Source organism: Corapipo altera, unplaced genomic scaffold, assembly GCF_003945725.1.
Source record: "Corapipo altera isolate COAL_440 unplaced genomic scaffold, ASM394572v1 54, whole genome shotgun sequence".
Classification (NCBI taxonomy): Eukaryota; Metazoa; Chordata; class Aves; order Passeriformes; family Pipridae; genus Corapipo; species Corapipo altera.
This window is the reverse complement of record NW_020884902.1, coordinates 2,755,801-2,782,626: the sequence shown is the minus strand read 5'-3', so window position 1 is coordinate 2,782,626 and position 26,826 is coordinate 2,755,801. Positions and strand designations below refer to the sequence as shown.

Here is a 26,826-nt window from a genome sequence, read left to right as displayed (position 1 = left end):
TCATGTGGAAGGGCTCCTCTATGGGCAAGCCTGGGCTTCAAAATATCCTCAAAAGACTGGTGGAATTGTGCCCAAATCCTGCTGTCAAGGCGTAGGTTTTATTTCTCCCTCTTTCCTTCCAGCTCGGATTTATCCAAGAGAGCCGTGCAGGTGGCTCCTACAGCGCGGAGGTGCGACCCAGCTATGGGAACAACACACCCTCATCGTTCTATTGCTTGTGTGCCTTATACACACATCGGCTCCCTCTGGATCCTCAGCAGCCGATCCCTTACCGGAGAATTCCGCAGGCTGTTTCGCGGCTCGGGCAGCCGGAGGACCGCGTGTTGCAGCCCCGCCGGCCCCGCCTCTGCCGCCCGGCCGCTCGCTGGGTTGCGGCGCGAAGCCCCTCGCCCGGGGAACGCTGGGGATCGCTGTCATTTACTTTGCTGGTTTTTGTGTGACTCCGGCACCCTCAGCCGGCTGCGCGGGCCGGGCCTGCCCCCTGCCGGCGCCAGCGCTTCCCGCCGGTCCCAGGTTCCTGCTTCCCTCTGCGCCCGCATCCCGCTTCCCGCGGGGCTGGAGGGACAGGGAATCCCGGTAGTTTTTCCTTTTGCCCGCCCTGCTGTCCTTGCACACTGAGCCGCGTTCTCCGCCTTTGAGGGAGACTTTCCTCTCTTTTTCCAGCCCCACCGCGAGCGCTCGTTCCCGCTGTCCCGCTGCCGCCCTGCCCAGCCCCGGTACCGCCTCCGGACCGTGCGGTGACAGCGGCTATGGAGCCGCTCCCAGCGGAGCCCTGGCGCTGAGACCGTATCCCTGCACACCTGCAGCCGCTGAGGCTTCCCGAGGGCTTTGCCCTCTCCAAACGTCCAGTCCTCTGCGGTTGCCCCTGCTCCTTTCTCCCTCTCCTTTTGCCTTTCCCCCCCTCCTCTGGAAGCTCCCGCCCCCGTTCCCCGCTGGCCGAGGTGGTTTTCAGCGCACACAGGGCAGCGGGTGTCGGCAGGTGGTGGATTAAAGCTTTCACTAATTTCTGTGTACCTGTTTCTCTTAAGCGTTATCTCAACCCCAGCATATCCCGCGTTATGCTGAAAATCCATGAAAGCGCAGGAATGCGAGACTCGTGACAAACGCAGTGCGTGTGACCTCTGGCTATGATCTCCGGCTAAACGGTGTTCAATAGAGTTACAGTTGTGGTGTGGTATCAAACCCAGTAACGGAGGATTTGCTGCGCCAGCCTTTTCCCTGTTTGTTCAAGGGCTTTTCTCCGTTGGATGGAACAGTTCACGCCGTTCCCGCGCTGTTCCCCAGTGCCCGTTGCCGCTGTGCTGGGTCCGGCTCTGCCTGTGGAGAGACAGCAGGGGCGCCCATCGGCCGCTCGGCGTTCGGCTGCGCGCCCTCCGCTGCGGGCTCGGTGTGCTCGGCGCTTGTCTCGCCGCCGCCAAGGCTGGGCTCGGCAGAGGCAAGATGGCGGACAAGGCGCCCGGCGGCTCCCAGAAACCCGCCGGGAAGGTGAGGCCGCTCCGCCCGGGCACGGCCCGTGGCGCGGGGGCACGGCCCGTGGCCCGCTTTGCTTCGCTCCGCTCCGCCCAGGGCTACGGCCCGCTGCCGTGGCGGCGGGGCCCGGTGGCGGCAGGGCGGCGAGGCGCGGGCGTCGCGGCCTGGTCCGCTCCCGCGCCGTGCCCGGGGTGACTGCGGGCCCCGGCACCGGGGGGGGGCGGGAAGGGGCCCGGGGCTCTTGCAGGACACTCCTGCTCCCCGTGGTCGCCCCGGGCCTGTATCTATGCCCGCCGTGTCCCCGTGCCCGGCGGAGGGAGCCGCGGGGCCCGGCGGGGACTGTGCCGGCCGAGTCCCGGCTCGGTGCGGGTTGGTCGGTGATGCCCAAGCTCGCCTGCGGGTGGAATTTTGCTGATTCCCTCGTGGGCCGAAGCCTGCGCGAGGTTAGTTTGCGGCTTGCCGGTGTGAAGGACAATTTGAGATCGAGTGTGTGCTTTCGATTTGCGATGGAATTACAAGTCCCGTAGAATCGCCGTGGCGTTGCCCGCGCTTTTCACTGCACTCATTGTACTTCCTGTAGTTCTTGTTGGGCGGATTTCCAGAGCAGGAGCCCAGGTAGCGCAGGAGTTCTGGCAAACTTGCCAGTGCTGTAGCCAGCACCGGGCGGGCTGCGGGTGCTCCCAGCCCAGAGCTGCCCGCGCCCTCAGCATCCCTCCTGCCGAGGGCGGAGAGGGTAAGACATGTTTGGGGGATGCGCTGGCGGTGTGAGGATTAGTGATACTCCTTTTCACTCGCTTTTGTTTCAGATTTTAGGCCAGAAGTGTAGAAATCCTCCAGGTTTTGGTGTGTGAGTGTGTAAATCATTTAAGGGGGAACCCGCATTCTGGCTCAGAAATTTCCAGTGCTATATAAATTAATAATTTTTGCCCATTTTTTTTTATTAAGCAAAAATACGATTTTTTTTTCATTTTACTGCTTAGAAACTCTGTAGTTACCCCCGTCCTTGGTAATGACATGTAGTTACCAAAAGCCTTTGTGTGTTTGCTCACTTGGTGTTATTAGAGTAGGAGAGTTTTATTTTTGTTTCCCCTTTATGATCTGGTCCAAATATTGCCAAGAAACATTTTTTTATCTTGCTTTTGGTTTGGAATTCTAAGTACGAGCTGAACAGAAAACTTGAGTAGTAAATAGTTCTTAATTTATGGACAGTGGCTTTCAGGGAATAAGACATTTTGGGATTTCAAGTATAATTAGACATAGAATAATTAATTATTGATTTATGCAACTGAAGAGGTGGTGCACAAAACCAACCCAGATGTGACCCCTTTCTTTTCACAGTTACATCATAGACTTTTTTTGTCATTTACTATTTCTGTACTGATGATACTAATTTTTAATATACAATAATAATTAATTTATGGGAATTGTTTTCTGTCCCATTCTCAGTTCTGCAGGGGTACATGCAGGTACTTAACCTTTCATACCAACTCGTCCATCCCAGAGATTTCAGTAGGAGCGTGAGAGAATGTGGGGTCAGACGTGTGTTCATCAGTCAGGGCCTGTTAAGGGTGTGCTGTCCCTGCCTTTCCACCCTCATGCACTTCCCCCTCATCCCAGTTTCCCACTCCTCCAGATGTCCAGGCTGTGTTTCAGTAGTATTTTCCCCCTGCTTTACATTCTAGATCTTACTTGTTTCTTGTTGTCAGTATTATTTTATGTGCCACAGAAAATAGGGATAGTGCATACGTGGATCCATAAGAATGTTTCTATTGAGAAGTGAGATAAAATAAGACATGCTTAGCTCTTGGGATTTATTTCCCAAAAAATAAATCTTGGGAAATCTCAGCGGGTGGGATGGTGTGTTGGTACCTTTTGGTTTGTCATTCCATGAGTGTCTGGATATGTCTATCCATAAAGATACTTCTCAGAGGTCTGCAGAAAGAAGTATGACATAACAGTACTGGAATTAGTAATATCCTTTTTTTTTTGGTAATTAATTTATTCACACAAGGATAAAAATGTGTATTTTTAGTTGAGCTTGTATGAAAATGGTTTAACAATTAAGCAAATAACCACTTTGCTCAATTTCTTAAAGTAATTATTTATCAAAATTTTGATTTTTTAAAATAATTTTAGACTTCATTTAGTGACATATCAATATTGAAGTTGTAGGCTTTGTTTCTTTTGGTGCATTGTATTTGCAAGTTGTAAGAGTAATTGTACTTGCAAAACAAATATGTCCTTTAGATTCTGTAGATGTGTTTCAGTGGCAATTCCAAGATGTGCCTTTGCTGGCTTCTAGTTACCTCCTGGGAAGACACAGTGACCTTTCATTTTCTGTGCTCTACAGAGAACTGTGACCTAGTGCCTGAAATAAAATAGAGTTTTTTCCCTTCAGAACACTTGGTCTTTGTTCTTCACTCTTAGTGTTCAGGTACTGAATTTGAGCCAGTTACTTTGATTTATAGTGTAAAATCGAGGGGTTTTTTTGAAGTCAGGTATTATCTGATTGATTCACTGTTTGAAAAACATCCCTGGAGATGGTGCAGGTTCAGAAGCCCCCACTGCCTGTGTGGCTGTGGTGGCAGCTGCCTCGTGTGATCCTGTCAGCTGCTAAATGAGTTTGAGAGTCTCCAGTGCGAAATAATGCTGTGAAAGCACCATCTCTTCCTTTGGCACTTTGAGATCAGAATAGCAGGATACATACTTGAGATTTCCAAAAGTCTAAATAGGGAGGAAGAATAATTAGAGAGAAAATAGAGATTGCTGAAGACTGCATAGAATGTCAGTGTAGGACATGGTTTTGAAATGACAGATACAGATTATGTTCAGTTATTATCTTTATGTAATGACATTTTAGCTGCTCAGTGACTCTTCCATTTTCTTATTTTATCTTCTGAGAATAGAAACTATATTGCATGTCCACTGCTCTTATATATAGTGCTGTTCAAATTGGCTGCCGTGTGCAGAAGAAATAATCCACTTGGACCAAGCTGTACTTTTGCCTCTTTCATTCTAAAAAATGTACCTGTTCATCTGAGCTTAATGTTCTCATGGATACTATTCCTTGCAAGTGCTTTGGAGAAAACCATTTTCTGTTTACCTTTATGTCTGCAAGTTAGGACTATTTAAATAGGGAATAACACTGATATGCATTATTCCAGTAACTGCAAAGACTAAATAGATTAGCCATAACATAATTTGGAGGTGTTTTCAGGCATTTGTTTTCTAGAGAGTTAGGGAAAGGAAACCTCCTTTTGCTGGATTTAAACATCTTAATTTAAGCTGTGATTCCATTTGCTTTTCCTTGCTGTCAGTGCTGACACAGTCCCAGCTTCAGCTACTTTCCCTCTCCCTAATGTCCTCTTTAGTTGGTTTGGCATGATTTGAAGGGGAGCCTGCTATGAGTTGGAAACTGGTTTGGCTGAACCTCCCCATCTCTCCCTTTCCTGGGTGATCAGTTGGATCAGGAACAGTGATCCAGTTCAGTGTGACCAGCTGCCCAGGCTGGGGGCAGGATCAGTGGAAGGTGTTGAAACAGGGCAGGGGTATCTTACACCAGTTTCTCTAAAAACTTTACCCTGAAGCTGTTGCTTCTTGCAAGGAGGGGCTTTTATTTTAAGTTGTAGCCATTACAGTTGCAAAAATACCATTCGGCATTTGGAAGGCCACACATTGTCTCTAGGGTTTTATTGGCAGCTTTTGTGCTCTGTTGTTTTACTAAATGACATCAGTATTAATTAATTAAAAATATTTATTTTATACAGCATATTTTAAATATTTGTGTAACAGCAGGGTCATGCCACCTTTACCAAGAGGTTGTTAAAGATGGAGAAACTGTAAAGAGCTGGATTTGTGGGCAGGAAGGAAGATTTGGGAGAGCAGTTCTGTGTTTTCTTTGGAAGCTTCCATGAAGCTGGAAGAAAATATAAACATCAGAATCTGAGAGAAGACTCTGCTTTGGCATTTTCATAGGAGTTCATCATAAATCTCATCTATGTTGTCCTTTGAAGATTTTATTTTTCTCTTGGAGGTTCAGTAAAGTTTGCTGGGCTCAGGAATGGAGCTTTGGGCCACCTGAGCTCCAGGACTGGCATTGCACAGGGCTGTATGCTCCTTCAGGAGCAGTGCCGGCTCTGAAATGGCTCTGTGGCTCTGCTGGCACAAGTCTTTGGGAAATCTGCAGAGTGAAAGTGATGGAAAAAGTGATCCATCTGTAAAATAGTCTGGTTTAGGAAAAAAAATAAATAAGGATAGGTTTCATGCAAAGTGGTAGATGCAGTGAAGTGGGAGTAAGACTTTTGCCAGTTGTTTGTGGTGGCAGTGACTGAAAGATGGAGTTGCCACCCTTTTGTGTCGGTATTTTGAACATGGAGGAGCTGTGCTCACGTCTCATCAGGTGCAGGACAGAAATTTGGATATCTTTCTGTCAGCAGTTAAGTTTAACTGAGCTACTTAACAGAACAGATGAGAACAGAAAAAACAATTCCATTCCACATTTCAACACAGGTGGGCAGCATCATCTGAAATGCTCCTCGTGGTGAGTGTTAGGAAGACACTGATCCCGCTGAGTCAGTGCAGCTGCTGTAACTCTTAGGGAAACAAAATCACCCCTTTCCTCAAGGGTGCAGATGGATACAAAGTGCAGTGCTGTGAGAATTTGTGGGGTTTTTTTAATGACTGCTATTTAGAAACTGGCAGATAGCAATGTGTAATTTTGTCAAGAATCTTGTAATTTTGTGCTTTGTCAGTGTAGTTGCTGGGATGGTCAGCAGCAGTATTAAAGGTAGAACTAAATTTATAGTTGGGAAGAGAAGACTTTAAAAATAAGAACTGTTGAAGGAGGAGAACAATGTGGCTCTCCAGAGCTGCTAATTGCTGTGGGATAAAGTTGGTCTGAAAGCTAAAATTGCTTTTAGAATTTTTATGAGTGCACCTTAATTCTGCTGCTCCGCTGATGTTTGGAGCGGCTCCACAGTGCCCTGGTCCCTGCAGGTGGCTTGGGAAGCATCACTCCACTCCCAGTTACTTCCAGACTTTTTTATCTTTGGCCTGCTTTCCTGCAGAATCTCTGTGTGCTGCCAGGCACTGAAGCCTTTCTGAGTAGCATCATCTGCTTGTTGCTGGAGAAGCAGATTTAGTGTCTGTTACTTTTTTTCTCTGTTCTTCCTCAGGAATTGTGCCATTGTACTGGGCATTGATACTCGTTGTTACTCTGTGTGATGCCTTCTCTGTTGTCCTCCCTAAAAGCACCTTCAGCACCCACCTCTGTTGGGAGGTGTTGCTTTCCAAAACTTCTGTAAACAAAACAGATGTGGAGAATTGGGAAATGGTCATTCCATTCTGCTGTTACCAGACAACCTCCTTTCCCTGAGCAGTGCTCAGTCTCCACTCTGTCAGTGCACTAAGGCAGAGAGCATTGTATCACTCTGCCTTTGTGATTGGGATTTTTACCTGCAAGTCTGAAATTGTTTTTGTAAGGGTGAGTTGCAGCTGCTGTGTTGGTTGCCGCAGGGTGGCAGCAGGAAGAATGCAGTTTTCATGCTCTGAAATTCCTTTGCACAGTGTCTTTTATCTGTGTGATAATGTCCTATACATTCATAAACTCTCGGGGGAGGACAGGTTTCTGTAAGCTCCACATGTGTAACTGTGCATAACAGGTTACTGATCTGAGGGCCACAGGCAGTTTTGAATCACAAAAAAATCCAGCACCAAGTACAGAGGAAAAGTTTTTGTGGGAAGTGGTGTTTATTAGTATAAGATGCTTGTGATATTTGCTTCCCTGTGTATTTTAGTGAACTGCTACTGGTGCATGTGAACTTTGTATTCTGTGCAAAGATGTGCTTTGTGAGCCATGTATGATGTTGCAGGAAAGTGGATTTGGGAGGTCTTTGAGAGTAAGACAGAGTTGTTTTCTTCTGTTTGCTTCTTCCTGCCTCTCTCTTTCTTAAAAGACCTCCAAATGTATTCCTAGGAGACTTTTGCTTCTCCCATATGAGGGCTGTATCTTTGTGTTGCTCTTTACCTTTGTGGATTTAGTTCTTGTTGTTGAAGTGCTTTTTGTTGAAAACCATTTTTTCTAAGTTGATTTTACTGTAAAACCTAGGAATATACTTGTTGAAAGAGAAATGCCTGAGCTGATAAATAGGGGTGCAAAATGAAAACAGGGTCTAGTAGATTATCTTCTAGAGTAGCATTTGCTGCTTGTTCATTTTGAAAGACTGGAGATGAGCATCATATGTTATTATTTCTGTAGAAACTATAAATTCCTGGTAATAAGGAGAAGTGCTAATGTTCTGTAACTAATGCAAGATTTCAGCTAATGGAAATCTTTTATTTTGACTTAAAATTCAATTGAGATATGAATTGTGCATCAGGCAGTAATGTGTTAATAGTAGATGTTATATCAGTGAGGTTTTCTGGGATTTGGGCATTACATAATTTAAAAGTGTGTTCTCCATCAGTTAAGCTCATTTAAAAACCTGATTTTGTATATGCTGGTTAACAGTTTAAAGCAATAATGTCAGTTAGTACATACTCACAAATTGGACTTAAATTAGTGTTCCTGAGGTGACCAGCTTCCATCTTTGCACAATATACTAAGATCAGTTCGGAAATTATTTATAGTAAGCAAAAAGTAATTAAGCACTTGCTGTAATCTTTAACAGCCTTTAATGGCAGTTCTTGCAAATGCAGTGTAACAAACTTTTTTATTTTCCTCATAGTGCTGTTAGTGGTGTGTTTATAAAATCCAGCTGTGGAAATTTAGATGTTTTTAGTGGTAACAAGAACAGTCTATCTTTAATCCCTTATATACCTTATATTGACATTATTCCTGATGTGACCTGTTCATATATATCATTAAAATACATTAAATATATCTTCGTTCTTGCGTATTTGGATGTTGATATTGAAATGAAAATCACATTCAAGGAACTAGATAAAAAAACCCTGAGGTTGTTTGTCTGTTACTTGTTCTATGCCTCACCTGCTCTTCATTCTCTCTTCAGGGCAGAGGGCCAGATGCAGTACACACCACTGGATCTACTGATTCACATGTAAGTCCAAAATATTTTAAAACAAACAAACAAAAAACCAAAAACAAAATTCCAGTGAAACCCACAAACTCAAAATAGGCCTGTTTTTAAAGAAAACTCCTTGCTGCAGGCAGAGCCTGGTGCATTGGATATGTAACCTGTAGGTGTTTGCAAATGAACCATTGATTTTCATGTTTAAAAATATTCCTTGAAACTTTCAAAACAACCAGCAGTGTAGGAAGCTGTGCTGCAGGGTGTTGCATTCAGAATAGATCCTTGGACAGGAAGGAGCTGTAAGGACCTTCTGTAGGTTTGTCTCTTACCCTGAGGAATAGCTGAAAATAAGAGATGATCAGTATAAGAGTCAGGATATCGAAGAGCCTTTTTGCATACTGTTGGCTTCTCAAAGGTGAGTTAGTATGGCCCTAATTCCAGCCTTTATTTTGCTTTCTGATGGAATACACTTAGAGCAAAAGGTTAGAGAAATTCCCTGATCTCACTGGCCACCCCACCCCCTGCCCCCTGGGTAGAGAGACCTCTGCCTGGTTGTGGGGTTGGTATTTTGCAGGAAGACCCATCTATTTCTGAGCTAAAATGAAAACAGGCAGGAAAAGCCAAACAGAGAGTTAAAACCAGGCAATTAATTCTGTTGTTTGGATTTTCTTCAAAATTTCAGTTTGGTTTTGTGTATGCAAAAGTCAATTACCAGCTGTTAAATTGCCTGTAAGATAGCATTATTCAAGTGGTGATAGCAGACACTTTTCCTAAAGAAGTAGGTCGTTTTATTGATTTGCTTTACTTGCTACAATTTGGAAAATTACCCTAAAATCTCTTTTTGTGTTGTTGAAGGAACTGGGACTTCAGTGCTTTGTGCCACTTCACAGTCAATGCAGTGTTGTGTGTAAGGAGTTTGCTGTCATACAGAGATTTGATTACTCAGCTGCGTTGTTTCTTTGCTTCTGTCATTTGCTTTACCCTTTTCTTGGTTTTTTTTTCCATTTTTTGAAGGAGGAAGGCCTTCAAGTTTTGTATAGTTCTATTGTTAGGAGTTCTGTGAAGCTGTAAATGGGTAATAATAATGTTACAATTGCCTGCTGGAATCTAACTAACAGGCATAAATTAGTTCAATCCTGTTAACTTTACACTGCTCCAGCCACTTCGAAGGTCTTGGTTTGTTTTTTATTCCTGAGACCCTTCCAAAACCGAGGAGATCTTTAGTGCCATAACTCTTTTATCTCACAGCTGCTTCCTGTATGTCACTGGAACATGTGGCTGCTCTGCAGGTATCCTGTAACATTAATGGGAGAGATTCTTTTCTGATGCCAGGATAAGCCTTGGGTAGGAGCGTGGTGTTTGTTCTGTTGGCAGTGCTGTGCCATATGCCCACGTTTGCCAAGGTTGTATATTGTTTGACAGACTGAAATATAAACTGTTTCTCAGACAGCTGGAAAACTGGATTTTATTAAATTTAAAAACACACAGATGCATTAAAAGCTTCTGATAAAACTGTCTCAGCAGCTCATGTTGACAAACATGGTGTCATAAACCAGATAACTTCACAAACAAGGCTGCATTCATTTGTAACCGATAGCTTTCCTTTCAGTGATGAAGCAGGGAACACTTCTCAAAGAAATGTGAGCTGTTTGGTAATATGCTTGGCAGAGATCTAAGAGGTGCTTGTGATACTAAGCAAGGATTATAAACTGGAGATATCTCAGTTTGTTTTTCATTGTGCTTTTTTTAATGTAAAAAAATTTTGATTCGGAAGCTGATGCTAGAAATAAAACTCTTTACAAAGAAAGTTGTTCCTCGTGGAAACTCTTTGCAGTTGGTGTCAGACAACAACAGTTGAGTTGTTCACCTGATTTGTCTTGATGTTTTATTGAGCTGGTTTTTTTTTAAGACCTGTCACTGCAAAAAGGGTAATTTTAAGCATCACTGTGCCCTGTGTTAAGAGCACCACAGATATTTTGAAGATGAGACTGGTAGCTTATGTTTTGCTCTTGTGAGCCTTTGTTCCTGTGTCAATTCTTTATGAATTGCTGTGTTAAACTTGGAATTTTCAGAGAAGTTTCTTATTGTCTCTGTTTTTACTTCCCATTGCCCATGTCTTAGGAACATGCTTTTCATCCTGCTGTCTTTCTTCTCTTGACACTGGCTGTTAACTCCCTGAATAAAATCTTAAGAATTTTAATTCCATACTCCAGAAATTACTGTTAAACATAGTGCTCCTTCATCAGGGTTTTGGAAAAAAATTCAAAAGAATCTAGGAATTGAATGAGAGGTCTTTTGTTTTATTTACCTAGTAGCTGAAAACCTCTAGAATGCATTTTCTTCTTCAAGCAAAGCTACATTTTACCTTGAAGTGCAACTGAAATTTAGCATCCAGTTTGTTGTTCCATTACACCTGTTCAGCCTTGCACAAACATGATTCTGGCAAAAATAGTCAGTAATACTTTTAGAACTTTTCTTTTTTCATTGGCTTTTTGGTTTTGTTTTTCAGAAACTGCAATGATCAAAAGGGTACTGTCATGCAAAGCATGTGTTTCTGAAGGTTTATTAGCTCCATTGCATAGGGATAAGATCTCCAGGTTCTTACAGCAAGTGCCCTTCAGATTTCAGCTGTGTTTGAATGGGTATATCAGAAGCTTCCTTGTTAAACCAAGGATGATTTGTTTAAAAAGACCCACATAGATTTAATTGGGTTTAGTTGTATTAGGTAATAACAACTTCAAGAGATAAGTACAGGAAGCCTTTTCTTTGTTTTATTTAAGTTACTGGTCGAGACCAAGGTCAACAGTCTCATTATTTTAACTGTTTTGTAAACAGTTTAATGTCTGTTTTCTGACTCCTTTTGTAGCCTCTAATGGAAAGTAAACTTAAAGCATTCAGTATTGGCAAAATGAGTGCTGCCAAACGGACCCTGAGCAAGAAGGAGCAAGAAGAATTGAAAAAGAAGGTAATGGTGTACAGTGAAAATTTTACTTTGTATGCAGAACTGAAATAAATTTGCTTTTAGGTTGCAGCCAGCTTTACCTCCAGATACCTCTATTTTGTTAACTAGCTCTCAAAGACCAAGAGCGAATTGTATTTTACATGTTTAATTTGTTTCTGGTATCCATGGCATTAAGATAGAGAGAGGCTTACTCTTTCCTTCTGTGTGAGAAATCAAGTTCTCTGGCTTCCTGAAATAGGAATTACAGTAATCTTTTGATTGTTATATTGCTCAAAAATGGAGACAGCCATCACCTTGAATAATTCTCTGTTCTTCATTTGCTCTCTGTCACTGAATTTCAGTAATTTGAAAGAGCACCTGTCATCTTTGAAATAGGTTCAGTACACATGCTTGTTATTCTGTAAAACATAATTTTGTCTAATGGCTTTATTTAGAGTTAATACAAGTCTTAAAATTTGATACTGCATTTTAGATTACCCAGGAATGTCCAAATTTTAGAAATATGTAGCCGGTGGTTGGTAAGGTGAAAGTTTAGGAAATACTGGGCTTTGAACTTTACACATGCAACTCATACTGTATTTCAGTGGCTTATCTCCTACCAGGTTGTTGGAAATACTGGCCTAAAGATCATGGCAGTGCTAAATTCAGTGTCTCAGCTTAAGTCACTGAAGTAGCTTGTTCTCTAGGGAACACAGAAAGGTGATCCTGTTGTTGATCTGTGGCCATGCGGGTTGATGGTGATGGGTAGGATGGAATGGGCACTGTTCTCTCATGCTGAGGTCAGCAAAGCTCCAGGCTCATAATGCTGGTCTTTGATAAGAGCTTTTCTGTTTGGCATCTTTTGAATGTTAAATTGCTGTGTAAACTCTTGTGAGGGAACAGTCATATTGAGGCCTTACTGGCTTTGTGTCTTCTGTGTCGTGTTCTTCCCACATTTCTCAGAAATTTGAATTGCCTAAAATTGAACCTCCTTTGATGCCGTTTGTAGCTTGAATTCTAGAAAATAAAAAGGATTGTCACACAGCTAATTTAAGAGTAACTGTCTAGTGAAGGCTGTTCTGCAGTGATAGTAAATAGATGAACATTTGCTGTGTAGGAGGATGAGAAGGCTGCTGCAGAAATTTATGAAGAATTCCTGGCTGCCTTTGAAGGAAGTGATGGTGGTAAAGTGAAAACATTTGTAAGAGGAGGAATCGTTAATGCATCTAAAGGTATAACTAATCTTTTTTTGGGGGTGGTGGGTCATTTGGCTTTGAGTAGAGAGGGAGATTGGCTTTGAATTGCATTTTAAAATTGGTATGTTACATCAGAAGCAGAAAAGAAAACTTAATGCTAAAATCTACTCTATGCTTTGACTCACTTAGGTGGGCAGTGGCATGACTTGTCTTTTAAACTTAAGAGGAAAAAATACTTTGTTTTAAAATACCTAATCTTTGTTCTTTTTCTTCATATTAAAAGATGTTAAATTATGTAAAGTTCCTATTATCTCTTTTTTAAATAAAATTATATATTGAATTGAATGACTGAAACTAAAGAACAGCATTCTTTCTAATGAACAGTGTTGTGCAGCATTCGTTAGTAAAATTTACTTTTAATTTGCCTTTAATTTCAGAGGAGCATGAAACAGATGAAAAACGGGGTAAAATCTATAAGCCTTCATCACGATTTTCAGATCAAAAAAATCAACCAAGTCAGCCATCTAACGAGAAGCCTCCATCCCTCCTCATGATCGAAACCAAAAAGCCTGTAAGTTTCTTGCTTGAATATTAACCCCACACTGAAATATTTAGAATTGCTTAGGAAAAGGGCTGTGTGATCTTGCAGAGTAGCTTTATCTGCATTTATCACATATTGAAAGAAGGTGGACATTTTGCTGTGCCTAATGCCATGGCAGATAAGAAGGTGGTGAAATGCAGAGGCCCAGGAGCCCTGTGTCCAGCAGGATGCCCCTGGTGCTGCCCGGCCATGTGGCTGCTCCATGTTCGTGCTGTGTTCCTGTTAACTGGGACAGACTTCTCAGGGGTGTGAATTTAGTGACTGTTGGAAAGTAACAGCATCTTCAGTCCTGAGAATTTCTGAAGTTTCAGAAGCAGTTCTTGCTGCCATCTGGTTTTAGGTTTTTTTGACTTAAACCCAAAAAATAATTTGACCTTTGCATTAATCCAAGGTTTTTTTGACGGGGTTTTTTGTTTTTTTTTTTTTTTTTTTTTTTTTTGTGGTGAAATTTGAGAAGTCTCTTTAGAAGTCCCTCTTTGAGTTGTACAAATAAATTGTAGAACTTGCACAGTTTTGAAGCTGAACACCTTGTTTTTATTTAATTTAGTTTGTCTTCTGCATGATTTGATAGTTTTTTTTTTCTTGTAAATGAAGATTTCATCATAAAAAGTAATGGAAATGTTATGAACAAACATGGTCTTCGAGTCAAGTGATAATTACATATGATTACTGTTACTGCTGTAGATGTGTAATGAATGCCTTGGATGTCTTAAAGTCTTTTGATAGAGCTTACTACAATTTTAAAGCTTAAGTGAAACATGTACCATGCTGCCTGTTAGGGTGGGAAATGAGATGTAATGTGATAATTGTGGGCAGTTTCATCCCAACCTCCTTCCAGCTTTAAACAAATCTCAGTTTTAGACTAGTGGGGTAATACTGGATGGCAGTTTTGATTTTCATTGTATGTAAAGCTCTACAGTTACAGGGATGAATTGTAGCATTTTTTTATTATACTGGGCTCTGTTCTGTCATATGCAAGTGTTTGTACTGTAAGAATATTACTGCTTTTCAAACTTGTCATAAATACTTATGAAGTAATGCAATCAGTTTACTCACTTGCCCTCACTTGTCCAATGGTGATTGAAGATAATGAGGTAAAAATGATTTTATTTATTTGGCAGACCCTCCCCAAAAACAAAAACAAACAAACAACTTTGCCTGGGGTGAGTAGGAAGTCCAGTTTTTCCAAAGATGTAGTGTGTAACACAATAAATATTTTGTATGTCTGCCTATTGGAAACGTTTTCATTTAAATTTGGTTATATGAAAGCAATGTTGTTGAAGATAAAATTTCACATGAGTTAGTTAAGGAACATATATTGCTGTTAAAGAAAAGTAGTATTGCAGTATCCATATTCTTTGTCATTCAAGAGTTTTTTTTGAGGATCTTGAACCATTTAGAGTAACTGTTTATTCAGATTGTATTTACATCCAAAAGGAAGCAAGAGAAGGAAATTCTTTTCAAATAGAATGTTTGTGGATAAAATAATTGAATATATATATATGTAAAATAATTTACATATATATGTACACACATCTATCAAATTAATTAGAGCATGACAGATTGCTAGGAGCCTAATTAGCATCTTAGCTTCAAAGTGGAACAAACTGACAAAATACTTCAGTTATTTTAAATTTGGATGTTGTAGAGAGTGTTTGATCACACGTGCTGCATTTTAAGAATGAGAAGTAACAAAGTTTAGTTTAAACTATCCTTAATTTTATATTTTCTAGCTTTGTGTTTGATAGCACTCAGTCTGAATGTTTTCAAGTCTGTTTGGTTGGTGTTTTGTTTTGTTTTTTTTTTCTCCTGTAGTTTACTTCGTTTGAAAGCTGTGGGTAAAATATGCATGGAAATTATCTAAAGTTTTGTTATATACTTATGCTTTTTAATTTTGTTCATTTTGTCTTCTGAAATGTTGTCTTATATATCTTTAATTTTAGCCGTTGAAGAAAGGAGAGAAGGAAAAGAAAAAGAGTAATTTGGAACTTTTTAAAGAAGAATTAAAGCAGTAAGTTTGACTTGTTTTTACTGTAAATAGAGAAGATCCAAGGTTTTTGCCTTGTTTTATAGACAGTATTTGGGATCATTCGTGCAGAGCTGTTTCCTGAAGGTTTTTATTTTACAAGCACCCTCCAGATGCTTGTAAAATAACTTAATTAACATGTAATTACTCCCATTGCTGATGGGCTTGGCCTTGGCCAGCACTGGGTCCGCCTTGGAGCTGCCTGGGCTTGGCTTTGTCAGACACAGGGGAAACTTCTGGCAGCTTCTGCCAGAGGTCACCCCTGTAACCCCCCAGTACCAAAACCTGTCCCCCAAACCCAGTACAAGGAGGGAGCAGAGACTGGGGAGGAATTTGGAATATCTGTCAGACTTAGGAAGAATAGGTTTCATCAGTGTCCCTAAAGTATATCCAGAGGAATTCCAGTATGAGGTTGAGCTTTTGTGGTAATGTGGAAATAAGAGTTGTAATTGAAGTCTAGAGATGCACTTCAACTTGTGTAACATTAAAACCAAACTGAATAATGCTTGAAAAAGGAGATTCTTTCAGTTTTGAATGCGTAATACAACAGAAAGAGTAGCACGTATATTGAGTGAAACTGAGTACCATGTATTTATCCTGATGTTAAAGATGGAAAACAAAATAATTTGCATGCATTAGGAAACAATAAGTGCAACATTTTAAATCCATACATGGCTTTTGTCAGTAGTATCTGAGCTTCACTGCTGCCTGTTCATTGGTATCGATGAGTTGAATGGACAACCTTGTATTCCTGGTGCACAGTATCTTCATATCAGAAGAACCAAATGGTTACTGTTTTGAGTACTATCCTCAGAGGTATAAACTGAAACAAAATCCTGTATGTTCTGGAAATAGTCATTTGTGTGTGCCCGTGGATATGGCCTTAGAAAAGGTAGCAGGAGAAATAGACACTAAGGAGTTGTGTGCATCTTGAAAAGTCATCTCAGTGGGCAGTGGATCTCTGACAGTTGGATGTGGAATTGGAGTCACTTTTTCAGAGCGCAGTTCTTATTCTGGTCTTGCAAACTGCTTCTCTAACCAAGTCAATTCTGTTTGAGGATAAAATACCCTGAGAGTATGAATGAGGAAACATGAAGCTGGAATCATTCCAGTTGATGAAACAGAAGTTCAAACATATTGGCAATTTGAAATTTTTAACAAACCTGTCGTTTAATATTAAGAATTCTCATAATTCTAAAGTTGTTTAAATCAAAATTTTAGAAAAAAAATTTCAAAATGGTTTTGAGTTGTTACTGACGTCCAAGTTGTTTTGCAGAATACAAGAGGAGCGTGATGAAAGACACAAAACAAAAGGTAGATTGAGTCGTTTTGAACCACCCCAGTCTGATTCAGATGGGCAGCGTCGCTCAAGTAAGTAGATGTTATTTTTGATGTTAGTTTGGGCTACAAAATTTGTGGACTAAATGGTACATATTTTTCTTCCTTTTATTCAGTGGATGCTCCTTCAAGAAGAAACAGATCGTCTGGTGGTAATATAGATTCTTTTCTTACTGAATTTAATGTTGTCGTTTAAATGCATAGCAGGGATTATGACTTCTTTTTTTTCTTTTTTTTTTTTTCTCTGTCATTTTAGTACTGGATGATTATGCACCAGGTTCACATGATGTTGGAGATCCAAGCACAACAAATTTATATCTTGGCAACATTAATCCACAGGTAAGTTTGGAGCCATGGAATGCAGTGCTGGCATGTTTGGGTCTAGATCAGTTTTTTTGTAGTATTCCTTGAAATAAATGCTCTATACGTATTGCTGCAAAAGTTAAGGTTTAGACTACCAATCATTAGCTCCGTTAAAATTATTTTTCCATGGATATCGCCAAACAAGGTGGATCATATCTCAAAAATTTGAGTGTGCTCAGTTAAAAACGCAATATTTAAATTTTTATTTTTGCAGTAGATTGCATTGGGAAGGTATCAATGAAGTGCTGTGTTTCAAGAAACTGAAATAATTAAAATTTCAGCAACTGGACAATAATATGAACAAATGTCGTAGAAATAAAGTAGCAAAATGCTAAATTTTTACCTTTTTTTGTGTAGATGAATGAAGAGATGTTATGTCAAGAATTTGGACGCTTTGGACCATTAGCGAGTGTTAAAATTATGTGGCCAAGAACAGATGAAGAAAGAGCAAGAGAAAGAAATTGTGGCTTTGTTGCCTTTATGAACAGGAGAGATGCTGAAAGAGCATTGAAGAATTTAAATGGTAAATGGATTTCTCAGTTTGGAGCTGTAATAATCTTTGTAGGAATATTGAGGAGGAACTGTAAGCTCATTTTCAGATCGTTTTATCAGACTAGTGATACATATTCTGTAACTCCAGTACATCCCAGGCTGGCAGTGACTTTAGTTTACACTGTCTTTTTTACTGGCAGGTGAGTGTTGTCAGACTAGAGTAACAGTGTATTGTAGTGTCCTGAACACACACTGGGGGAAGGTTAATAAAACATTTAATGTCCTAGGCCTTCATTTGCACATGTTGTAGTCTGATAGATGTGATAGAGTCATCAAAAATGTAAGTGAAAGGTAAACCATGACAGGCAAACCTAAATGCTGCACTTATATGTGAGAAACCTTGAGTGATGCAGAACCAGTTTATGACGTGATGGGTTTGTTTTCCTTTCACTTTTTCAGGCAAGATGATCATGTCGTTTGAAATGAAGCTGGGTTGGGGCAAAGCTGTACCTATTCCACCACATCCAATATACATTCCGCCTTCCATGATGGAGCACACCCTCCCACCTCCTCCGTCAGGACTGCCTTTTAACGCCCAGCCCAGGGAGAGATTGAAGAATCCTAATGCTCCAATGTTACCACCGCCAAAAAACAAGGAAGATTTTGAGAAGGTAACTTACAGTACCCTGGGCCATATCTCATTGTTAAATACTACATCTGTGACAGTATTGCAATGGCTTCATAGATTTGCATTGTTCAGCCTGACTCTGGCGGCCCTTAGTCTGCAAACTCCCTGGCTCCCTGCTGTAGCCCAAGGGAACCTACTTAATTCCTGAAGCTCTGATTCATGTCTGTGTTAGGGGACAGTATACTGGCTCTTGATTAATTTAGTGCTGCTTAAAATCTGGCTATCATTTTCCCCCTCCAGGCTCCCTGGATTTTTTTCTCCTACGTCCCCCCCTTTTTTTGGCTGCCAAATTGCAGTATCTAAATTGTTCTATTTAGAGAAAATCCTACATTTTAATCTGAGTAGCATTAGTTTTGCACTAGAGGAGTTGATGTATGTTGTGTATAAGGTAATTAATCTGGACATTGAGTAAGTATTTTATGCTACTTATGGAGTCAGTTTTCAAACTTGTTTTCTGGAATATTAGCTGATAAAAGGGTAAGTATCTTGTAATCACAAACCAACTTGATTTACGTTTGTAAGAATTTATTGATTCTTTGAATGACACTTAATTGTCAGGGCTGTTTTCCGTAAGACTTGGGAATAAAGTAATACCAACGTGATCCAAGTCAAATAGTTTAGAATTTTCTCATAAACTTAAGAACTCCTTTCTTAATTATATTCAGCATAGTTCCTATTCAGTGCCTCAATGTACATTCTGACAGGAATGTTCTGATACTTTGCAATTAGTGAACCTTTATGGTTCGCTGACACAACCTTTGCATTTTGTGTAATTGCTTAGTTATAACTTCAGAGCAGTGATTGCCTGCAAACTTGTGATAGATGTGTAGTATTTTCATTGCATATGTATATTTTTGCTTGTTACTTGTTAACAATACTCACATATTCTATGTTTATTATCTGATGTGACTTCATATACAGACTCTGTCGCAAGCCATAGTCAAAGTGGTTATCCCAACAGAAAGGTACATGTTTTTCTTTATTATTACTGATCTAAATATAGAAAATTTCCCCTTCGGAATTTTAAAGAAAAATGGTGATGTTGAGGAAAAGGTAATGGCTTGACTGAGCAATGGTTCTTTCATGACACCTGAAAGGAATGTGTGTGATTTACAGTCTTACTCATCTTAATAACTCTTCTTTAGTGAGGGTAGATTTAAGTAATTATCTTTTGCATTTAATTTGAGCACTAGAGATAGTTGCAGGGTAATTTTGTGAGTGAACACTAGGGTGAAATAGTTTGTCTTACAGACACTACATAAGTCCTGGCATAAACCTCTGAGGACTGGGATGCAGCTGTGGGGCTTTTTAATTTTTTTTTTTTCTTTTTTTCACTTACATGTTTTATAACCAGTTCAATTAAAAATCACTTTTGATTTCTCCTATTTTTTTTAAATGTGCAACAGTTAATAATTTTGGTCACTTGAAAACGTAGTTTTGTATTATTGCAAGGAATTATTTTGGTCCCCAGCACTGCTCTTGCCTTCACACTAGTCTAGGAATACTCTTGCTCAGTTAAGCTAAAACCCTTTCCCAAACATAGGAACACAACACTGTTTTAAAAGTAAAGAAGCACAAAAGATTACCAAATTCTCTTTGACATTGGCCTTGGTGAGCAACACCAGCTGAACTGTCTGCGGCAGCGGGGGACCAGGAAAACATCATGGGATGGATTGGGAAAGTATACAGTTTTTGACCAGACATTGGTACGATCGGCTCCAATAAATGTGGTTTTATTATAACTGAAAACCTTTTTTTTTGTTGACCAACTTAAGCTAAATGACATTTTAAAATAATGCACTTTAAACTGTCGTTTTTTTACTACACTGTTTTAATTGTCACAAAGTCCCTTTTTTCTTTTTTTTGCGTGTGTGGGTGGGGCAGAAAGAGATTCGTGAACTAGTTATAGTGCATTAACATACTTGTCAATAGATGCTCAAATGCACTAGTATTTTTGATGAAATTATAGGACAAGACAGTTTTTGTTGGATAGAGACTTGAATAATTAGTGGGACCAGGAGGATTCTTGATTTGAGAAACATTGAGTATAGAACAAATACTTGTGAAACTGTGCAGTGCTCACAGAGTAATTAGCTTTCAGAGAAAAAGATGTGTCCATTTTATTTACTGTAACATTTCAAAATATGATAAAGTATGATAAGAACTCATGTTAAATGAATTGTATTTGAAGATACTTTTAATTATTCTTTTCCTAATGACTTTCAGAGTTGCTAATGACAACTGCTAAGGCTATTACACAGTGCATCACATCATGCAAAAATGTCAGCTGACTTCAGTGGGATCATGTGTTTATTCTCCTTTAGTTAAAAATTTTCAATACCATTTTTAACATTTTTTACTTCTTAGTATTTTAAACATAAAACCTTGAGCATATACAATCAGAGGTTTTTCTGAGAAATTCGCTTCCAAGTAGTCATACACTGAAATGCATTTAACAACCTCTTTCAGATATCGGATGTACTGAATCTGTTTTCATACATCTGAGGTCATCACAGAGCAGATGTTCTTGTTCCAGCATAAGCTGCTCTTACACAACTTTTTTTTTACTGGATGAAAGACAAATTAGATGAAAACCAGTGACATCTTTCTGCGGAAACCAGAAAAGATCACGTTGGACTTGCCTAAAAATAAATGGATGGTGTAATAGCTCAGAGACCTGAAAGCTAATTGTAGATTTGTTTCTTACTGATGTTTTCAAATACAGTTCATATAACACTAAACTTTGAGAACACTGCTTTAAATAAAATGGCTACAGAATCGTTGAGACTTTGTCCTCTTTACAATGTTTCTGGGATTATAAAAAGTGGAGAGGAAAAATCAACTGATAGCTGTTTGATTTTTTTTTTTTTTTTTTTTTGTGTGTAATATTTGAGGTAAAAGTAGATTCAGTGCTAGATGGTCTAAAACAACACTTACTAAGTTTGCAGATGGCAGGGACAAGTTTCTATTACAATATTTTTAAGTTGAATTTTTTTTGATCTAGTGCATTATACCTGTGGCAGAACTTGGAATACTCATGGTAGAAAATAGTCACATTACTAAGAAGTGATAGAAAATTCTTCAGCTTTTCAGTGTAGCAGTTATTGAACTTCAATAATTAAAAAAGTGTTAAAAGGAAATCTAAAGAAATGTAAAGAACCAATATCCATTTGTGGCATCTAAGAAAATAAATTAAAAAATGTAAAAATCCGTATTTTTTTTTTTTTGTTTGCATCACATTCAAAGGACACGAGCTATGAAGCTTTTGATATTTGTAGGTAACCTATTTTGAAAATTCAGGACCCTGTTTCCGAAAAACCCCAAAGGAATGGGAACTGGTTATCATTATTTTTGATAAAGCTTTATATGAGTGTCTGCTGTTAGCATGCTTAGAAGGGACTCTTCATTTTTAGATGGGGCTTGAAAAATGTGCACTTCACATCCCCTCCTTGCCTGTCTCAGGATGTAGTGCTGAATGAAATGATGCAGATTTTTATTTTTTTTAATTGTGATTTGATTCACTTGGTTGTACAAGGGAGGAAACAGGGGATGGTATGACACAAAATGTTAGACAGTTTTGGTCTGTGCTAATAGTTGTCTTGACCAAAAGGAAATTATCTAAATTTTATAAAACCATTGCCTTGCTTGGCATCAAGAAGGCTATTTGCTTTTGCTTTCATACTTGAGTAGTTTGAAAGCTGAATGCAGTTTCTATTGAATATTCAAAAGTATGTGTTTTATTTTGAGCATAATGTTCAACCAGTTTGTTCCCCTGTAGAACTTCAGCTGACACTTCAATCTTATTATACATAGACAATGTAGATGAGGGCTTAGTTTTTGATAGTTAATTGTACTTTGGTGTTCAGTTGCCCATTTTTGTGTGTATCAGGCTTCTGCTAAGCAAGAGATGGTTGTAGGCTGTGGAAATTCAGGAGAGAGGTCTCCTCTTAAATTCTTACTCCACCAGTGCTAGGTATGTTTGAATTCTTAGAATGCCCGTGTCTGTGATGCAAAGCTATAATATGTTCCATGTTACCTTATCTTTTATACAGATTTCCTAACAATACAGCAAAATAATCTCCTGCAGAGTTGTAGTATCTTAGGTGGAGTGTAGTTTTATATAGTGTTAGGTCTGAATCAATTTTTCTTTAACTGTGTTGTTGTTGTAGGAATTTGCTCGCTTTGATCCATCGAATGATAGAGTTTGTGGTTCGGGAAGGGCCCATGTTCGAAGCCATGATCATGAACCGAGAAATCAACAACCCCATGTTCAGGTGCTTATTACATTGCTTCATTTGAAATAGCACTAACTGTTTTCACTGTTGGTAGTATTTGGCATTTTTGAAATACTAATAAGAGTTGCTTTTACTGTGTCTATCTTTGTGAGCAGATTTAAGCTGTACAAATGGTTATGCTGTCCATTTATAAAGGAGAATGCGTTTTTATTCCAGTTGTTACTAGTGTGTACGTATAAATAAATAAATTACTATACACACAACATAAAATACATTTCTGTATATATAAAATAAGTGACATTTAACACATACTTTTCTCAGGGAAAAGTCAGTGGAAGCAGTAGCGTACATTTTAGAAAAAGAAAAAAATCTCCCCCCAAAACAGCCAGTCTTAACTCCATGTGAAGTCTGCTCTTCCTGGAGCCTGATTTCTAACCTTTAGCCAGAGCTGGGAGTAATTTTTCTTTGATGTCAATGCAAATAGGATTAAACTTTAGCTGACATAGGGAAGTTGTGGGAATTTCTAGCTCTTGTCATTAATGGAATAAAAAAGGATCAATTTCCAACTTTCTTGTGAAATGCAGTCTCTGAAAAACATTTTCAGGGAAATGCTAAATGTCCTTTTAGCAATGCTTTATTTGCAAAAAGCTTGAAGTACTTCACTATGATTGTTATATATAAAATGAGAAAATGTGCAGGTCAAAATATCCTGGCTGTTAAAAATGGGCTGCTTGCTTCCCATATCCTCATCAGATATTGCCAGTGTTCTGACAGACAACTTAACTGGTGGAAAGCTTCAAGTTATTTAGTATTTGATCTGAGTCACCAAATTGTATAACTACAAGCTCCTGCACCGCTTGTGCTGAGGTTGCAGTTGCTCTTGTAGTGACTCCTGGCACTGATGATTCCTCTGCTTTCCTGAGAGGTTGCACAGTTGTTCTTGCTGACCCTGTTCTGCTTTTAACTTTTGAGAAATGCTGTGCTTTTGTGGAGCTGTGCTCTCTCTCTGCTTTGCAGACTCTGTGTGTGTGTGTGTGTGGAGCAGTTGCACATGCTCTGCCCAGCTGTGCTGTGGGTGCACGTGGTTTTTGCTGTCTGGTGTTCACCTGGGGGCTAAGATGGGCATCTGAACAGGGTTTGGTTATTTGTTTTTATTGCTTCCTTTGAATTTGCTTCCATTCAATGATTTGTAATACATTTTATCTCTTTTCTTTGCGGTTTGGTTTAGGTTTTTATTTGAAAACCAGACTCCAGCCCATGTGTATTATAGGTGGAAGCTTTATTCAATTCTTCAGGCAAGTAGAATTTTAGTGACAATTCATAACTTCAAGCATAGTGAATTAGAAGAACACAAAAATAAAAATTGGGGGTTTTTTTGTAGGGAGATGCTCCAACCAAGTGGAGGACAGAAGATTTCCGTATGTTCAAAAACGGGTCGTTCTGGAGGCCCCCCCCATTGAATCCATACTTGCACGGGATGTCTGAAGAGCAAGAAACGGAAGCGTTTGTGGAGGAACCGAACAAGAAGGGTGCACTTAAGGAAGAGTATGTACCACCATCCATTTATAGTGATGTTTTACTTGCTAGTCTGCTTGGTTTTCCTCTTGTAGTTTTTGTGTATTTTTGTATGGGGTTTTTTTATATTTTGTATATTTTTGTATATTTTTTAATATATCATCCCTAAAATGTTGTCATACTTGTCATGGTGTTATTTATGTGTCTAAGTGTCTCTTAAACTCACTGCTTTTCAGTTAGTCTGTTTTGATCATACTTGTTGCTAAATATGTTCTGGATTTGGTTAGATTTGTCATCATTGAACAACAAGTCCTTTCATTCCAGTTCTTACTAACCCTTAATTTGAAAGGGATTGGGAAGATGAGAGCTTTTCCTCACTTTCTGTTGCTGTCTGTGGGTGAGGATATACAGCACCTTTCCCAACACTTCATGAACTAAACAGTTATTATAATCTTAAACTTATTGATGCTGTTGATCAGGAATTAAAATTGGGAACAGTTGTTAATAAGCAGGAAGAGCCAGATCACCAGAGTTCTTTGCTGTGAATTGTCAGTGTGCTGGGGGTGGCTGTACTAGTGGAAATAGAGACCTGGTTTTCTTAATTGTGCTGCTGTTGTTCCAACTGTTATTAGCATATGGATTTTTTTTCTTGTTTTATTGTTCTCAGCATAGTTACTATACCAGTCATAGTTTTTAAAGGTTTTAATTCACAATTTATTTCTTATACCTTCTTTTGGAAAGTCTCAAAAAGGTACTTTTTTGAGAATGTTCTCTAAATATGGAGGTCAGGGAAAATGTGATGTAATTGTTTTTTAGACTGGCTTTCTGAATCTAGTGTTTCTTACTCTGTAGCAGAAATTGCTTTAATGCTTTAGATTTATCCAGTTTGGTTTAGGCTTAAACTAAATCAAAAAAGATAATTACCTTATTAGAGAAACTGATGTGTTGCATTAGGTATTTCTCAGTTATTTTTCCTTGATTTCTCTATGTAGTCAAGACTTGAGTGGGAATTTTTTGCACTTTATGTAACGTTGATGCATAAATTCATGAGCCGCTGAAAGAACCGAGGTAATGGAATATAAAAACATTTAAAATTGCTTTTCTTCTAAAGATGGAAAATTAAAAAACGTCATCAAATGAAAATTCCCAAAAGTACCTTTAACTATATATTGAAAGTGTTAAAATTCCTGCTATTTCAGACAGAGGGACAAACTAGAGGAAATTCTCCGGGGATTAACACCTCGGAAGAACGATATTGGTGATGCAATGGTTTTCTGTCTAAATAATGCGGAAGCTGCTGAAGAAATTGTTGACTGCATCACAGAATCACTGTCCATTCTCAAGACTCCTCTTCCTAAGAAGGTGTGTAGATTTTCTACGTTCTTGTTTTTTGGGGGGAAGAGCTCACTTAGCAGCATGAGCATATAATTTGTAAGCATTATTTCATGAGTTTCAGATAATGTTGAGGTTTGGTACTAAAACGTGGGCTTGGATTTAAATATGCTTTTTTCCTGGAATTTTGTTACATATTTTTAATTCTGGACTTGCTTGTAAACAATGTGAAGTTGAAAACAGCATAATGATCTGTTCAAACAAGGCAGTTAAAATCAGAATGTTGTGATTTCTCCTTTGTAATACTGTGTTAATATGTTAGTTAGTACCCTCAAGCATAACAGGGGGCTAATTTCCTCTTAGCATGTGTATTAATAATATAGCTGTGCTACACTTAGTTCTAATTAGGTACTTCTAGACAGTTAAAGCTGTCTTGTATCCTTTCTGGAAACATGCACATGTTCTCAGGATAATTTAAACTGGAGTTAATTTGAAGGTTCTTTATTGCAGATTGCAAGATTGTATCTGGTGTCGGATGTGTTATACAACTCTTCAGCTAAAGTTGCCAATGCTTCCTACTATAGAAAATTGTAAGTATAATATTTTAGGCAATTGGCAGTTAAAAAAAAATTCTTATATTCATCTCTGTATGTACATCTCTGGATAAACGTGGTTGTAGAGAAATTCACACTTTTCTATGATGCTGCTATTACAGACTGATATTATTTATATCTGTTTGCATGAAATTGTATAAGATGTAGCATGTTGGTAATGCAAAAAGTGTATATGCCCTATGTAAGGGAGCACTTGCATGGAACTCCATAAAGGTGAGAATAATGCATGTACCTCTTTACAGAAAGAGCCTGTAGCTAATATTCAAGATGTGGTATAGCAAAGAATTCATGCAAAGAAGTAAAATTTTGAAACAGATTTATCTTTATTAAAGTGTAAGGGTTTCAACTCCCCATGAACTTTGCAGAAGGTATGAGGGGATTATGTACTTTATTTCTAAGGTGCTGAGCAGAATTTAGGAAAAATGTCCGAGGGTCAGTATCTTTGTCTTACTAGATGTTTGTGTCTACTCCTGGAGTCTCTGAGATGCTATGGCAGCATGATGGGAAATATTCAGCATGTTATGGAACTCCAGAGATTGCAGTTGATGTTTCCTGTTGCAGTGTGTCTGTGCTGTGCCGGTTTATTTTTTGCACATTGAGAGAAGCTCAAGGGAAGTTAGGCAGCTGTTGCTCACTGTGCTTTCACTGAGAGCCTCACTGAGTAAACTAGAATAGAAACATAACTAAGATTTAAAAAAAAATAAAATACAAATTGCGTTTTGAGACAATTCTTTGATTGTATTTAAGGTTGTAAAACTCCTTTTATTGTCCTCCAGTCTTTCCAAGGTGTATAAAGAGACTGCAGCAGATGTGAAGATCTCCCTTCACAGTTCTGTTGTTGTCCAAGGTGATTTGATATATAGTAATCATATTTGCTTTATAGTTCAGTTCATGGCTACAGTAGGGATCAGAACCTTGTGCTTTTGAGTCCTGTGTCCCAGGTATTTTCATGAATTATGTATGTCCAGAAAACATATATTACAA

At 39.1% G+C, this 26,826-nt stretch overlaps 2 protein-coding genes across 5 annotated transcripts in view; one reads left to right on the top strand and one right to left on the bottom strand.

The window, feature by feature from the left end:
* Window positions 1-1,324, bottom strand: part of PCOLCE2 (procollagen C-endopeptidase enhancer 2) — a 58,053-nt gene extending 56,729 nt beyond the window's left edge. Inside the window, exon 1 of the mRNA XM_027650565.1 lies at window positions 1,041-1,324. Within this exon, the coding sequence (XP_027506366.1) occupies window positions 1,041-1,073 (33 nt within the window). The 5' untranslated portion in view covers window positions 1,074-1,324. The remainder of the gene's footprint in view (window positions 1-1,040) is intronic.
* Window positions 1,325-1,399: 75 nt separating this feature from the next.
* The window catches only part of U2SURP (U2 snRNP associated SURP domain containing), a 42,959-nt gene continuing 17,532 nt past the window's right edge, over window positions 1,400-26,826 (top strand). Inside the window, exons 1-17 of one of the 4 annotated variants that reach the window (XM_027650562.1) lie at window positions 1,400-1,485; window positions 8,481-8,528; window positions 11,368-11,466; window positions 12,560-12,674; window positions 13,076-13,209; window positions 15,183-15,250; window positions 16,542-16,636; window positions 16,720-16,752; window positions 16,860-16,942; window positions 17,324-17,489; window positions 17,918-18,129; window positions 19,068-19,111; window positions 22,316-22,420; window positions 23,610-23,676; window positions 23,763-23,926; window positions 25,096-25,258; window positions 25,739-25,818. In XM_027650562.1, the coding sequence (XP_027506363.1) occupies window positions 1,441-1,485; window positions 8,481-8,528; window positions 11,368-11,466; window positions 12,560-12,674; window positions 13,076-13,209; window positions 15,183-15,250; window positions 16,542-16,636; window positions 16,720-16,752; window positions 16,860-16,942; window positions 17,324-17,489; window positions 17,918-18,129; window positions 19,068-19,111; window positions 22,316-22,420; window positions 23,610-23,676; window positions 23,763-23,926; window positions 25,096-25,258; window positions 25,739-25,818 (1,721 nt within the window). In that variant the 5' untranslated portion in view covers window positions 1,400-1,440. Of the gene's footprint in view, window positions 1,486-8,480; window positions 8,529-11,367; window positions 11,467-12,559; window positions 12,675-13,075; window positions 13,210-15,182; window positions 15,251-16,541; window positions 16,637-16,719; window positions 16,756-16,859; window positions 16,943-17,323; window positions 17,490-17,917; window positions 18,130-19,067; window positions 19,112-22,315; window positions 22,421-23,609; window positions 23,677-23,762; window positions 23,927-25,095; window positions 25,259-25,738; window positions 25,819-26,826 lie in introns of those variants that run through there. The other 3 variants (XM_027650561.1, XM_027650563.1, XM_027650564.1) reach the window with 3 other exon arrangements.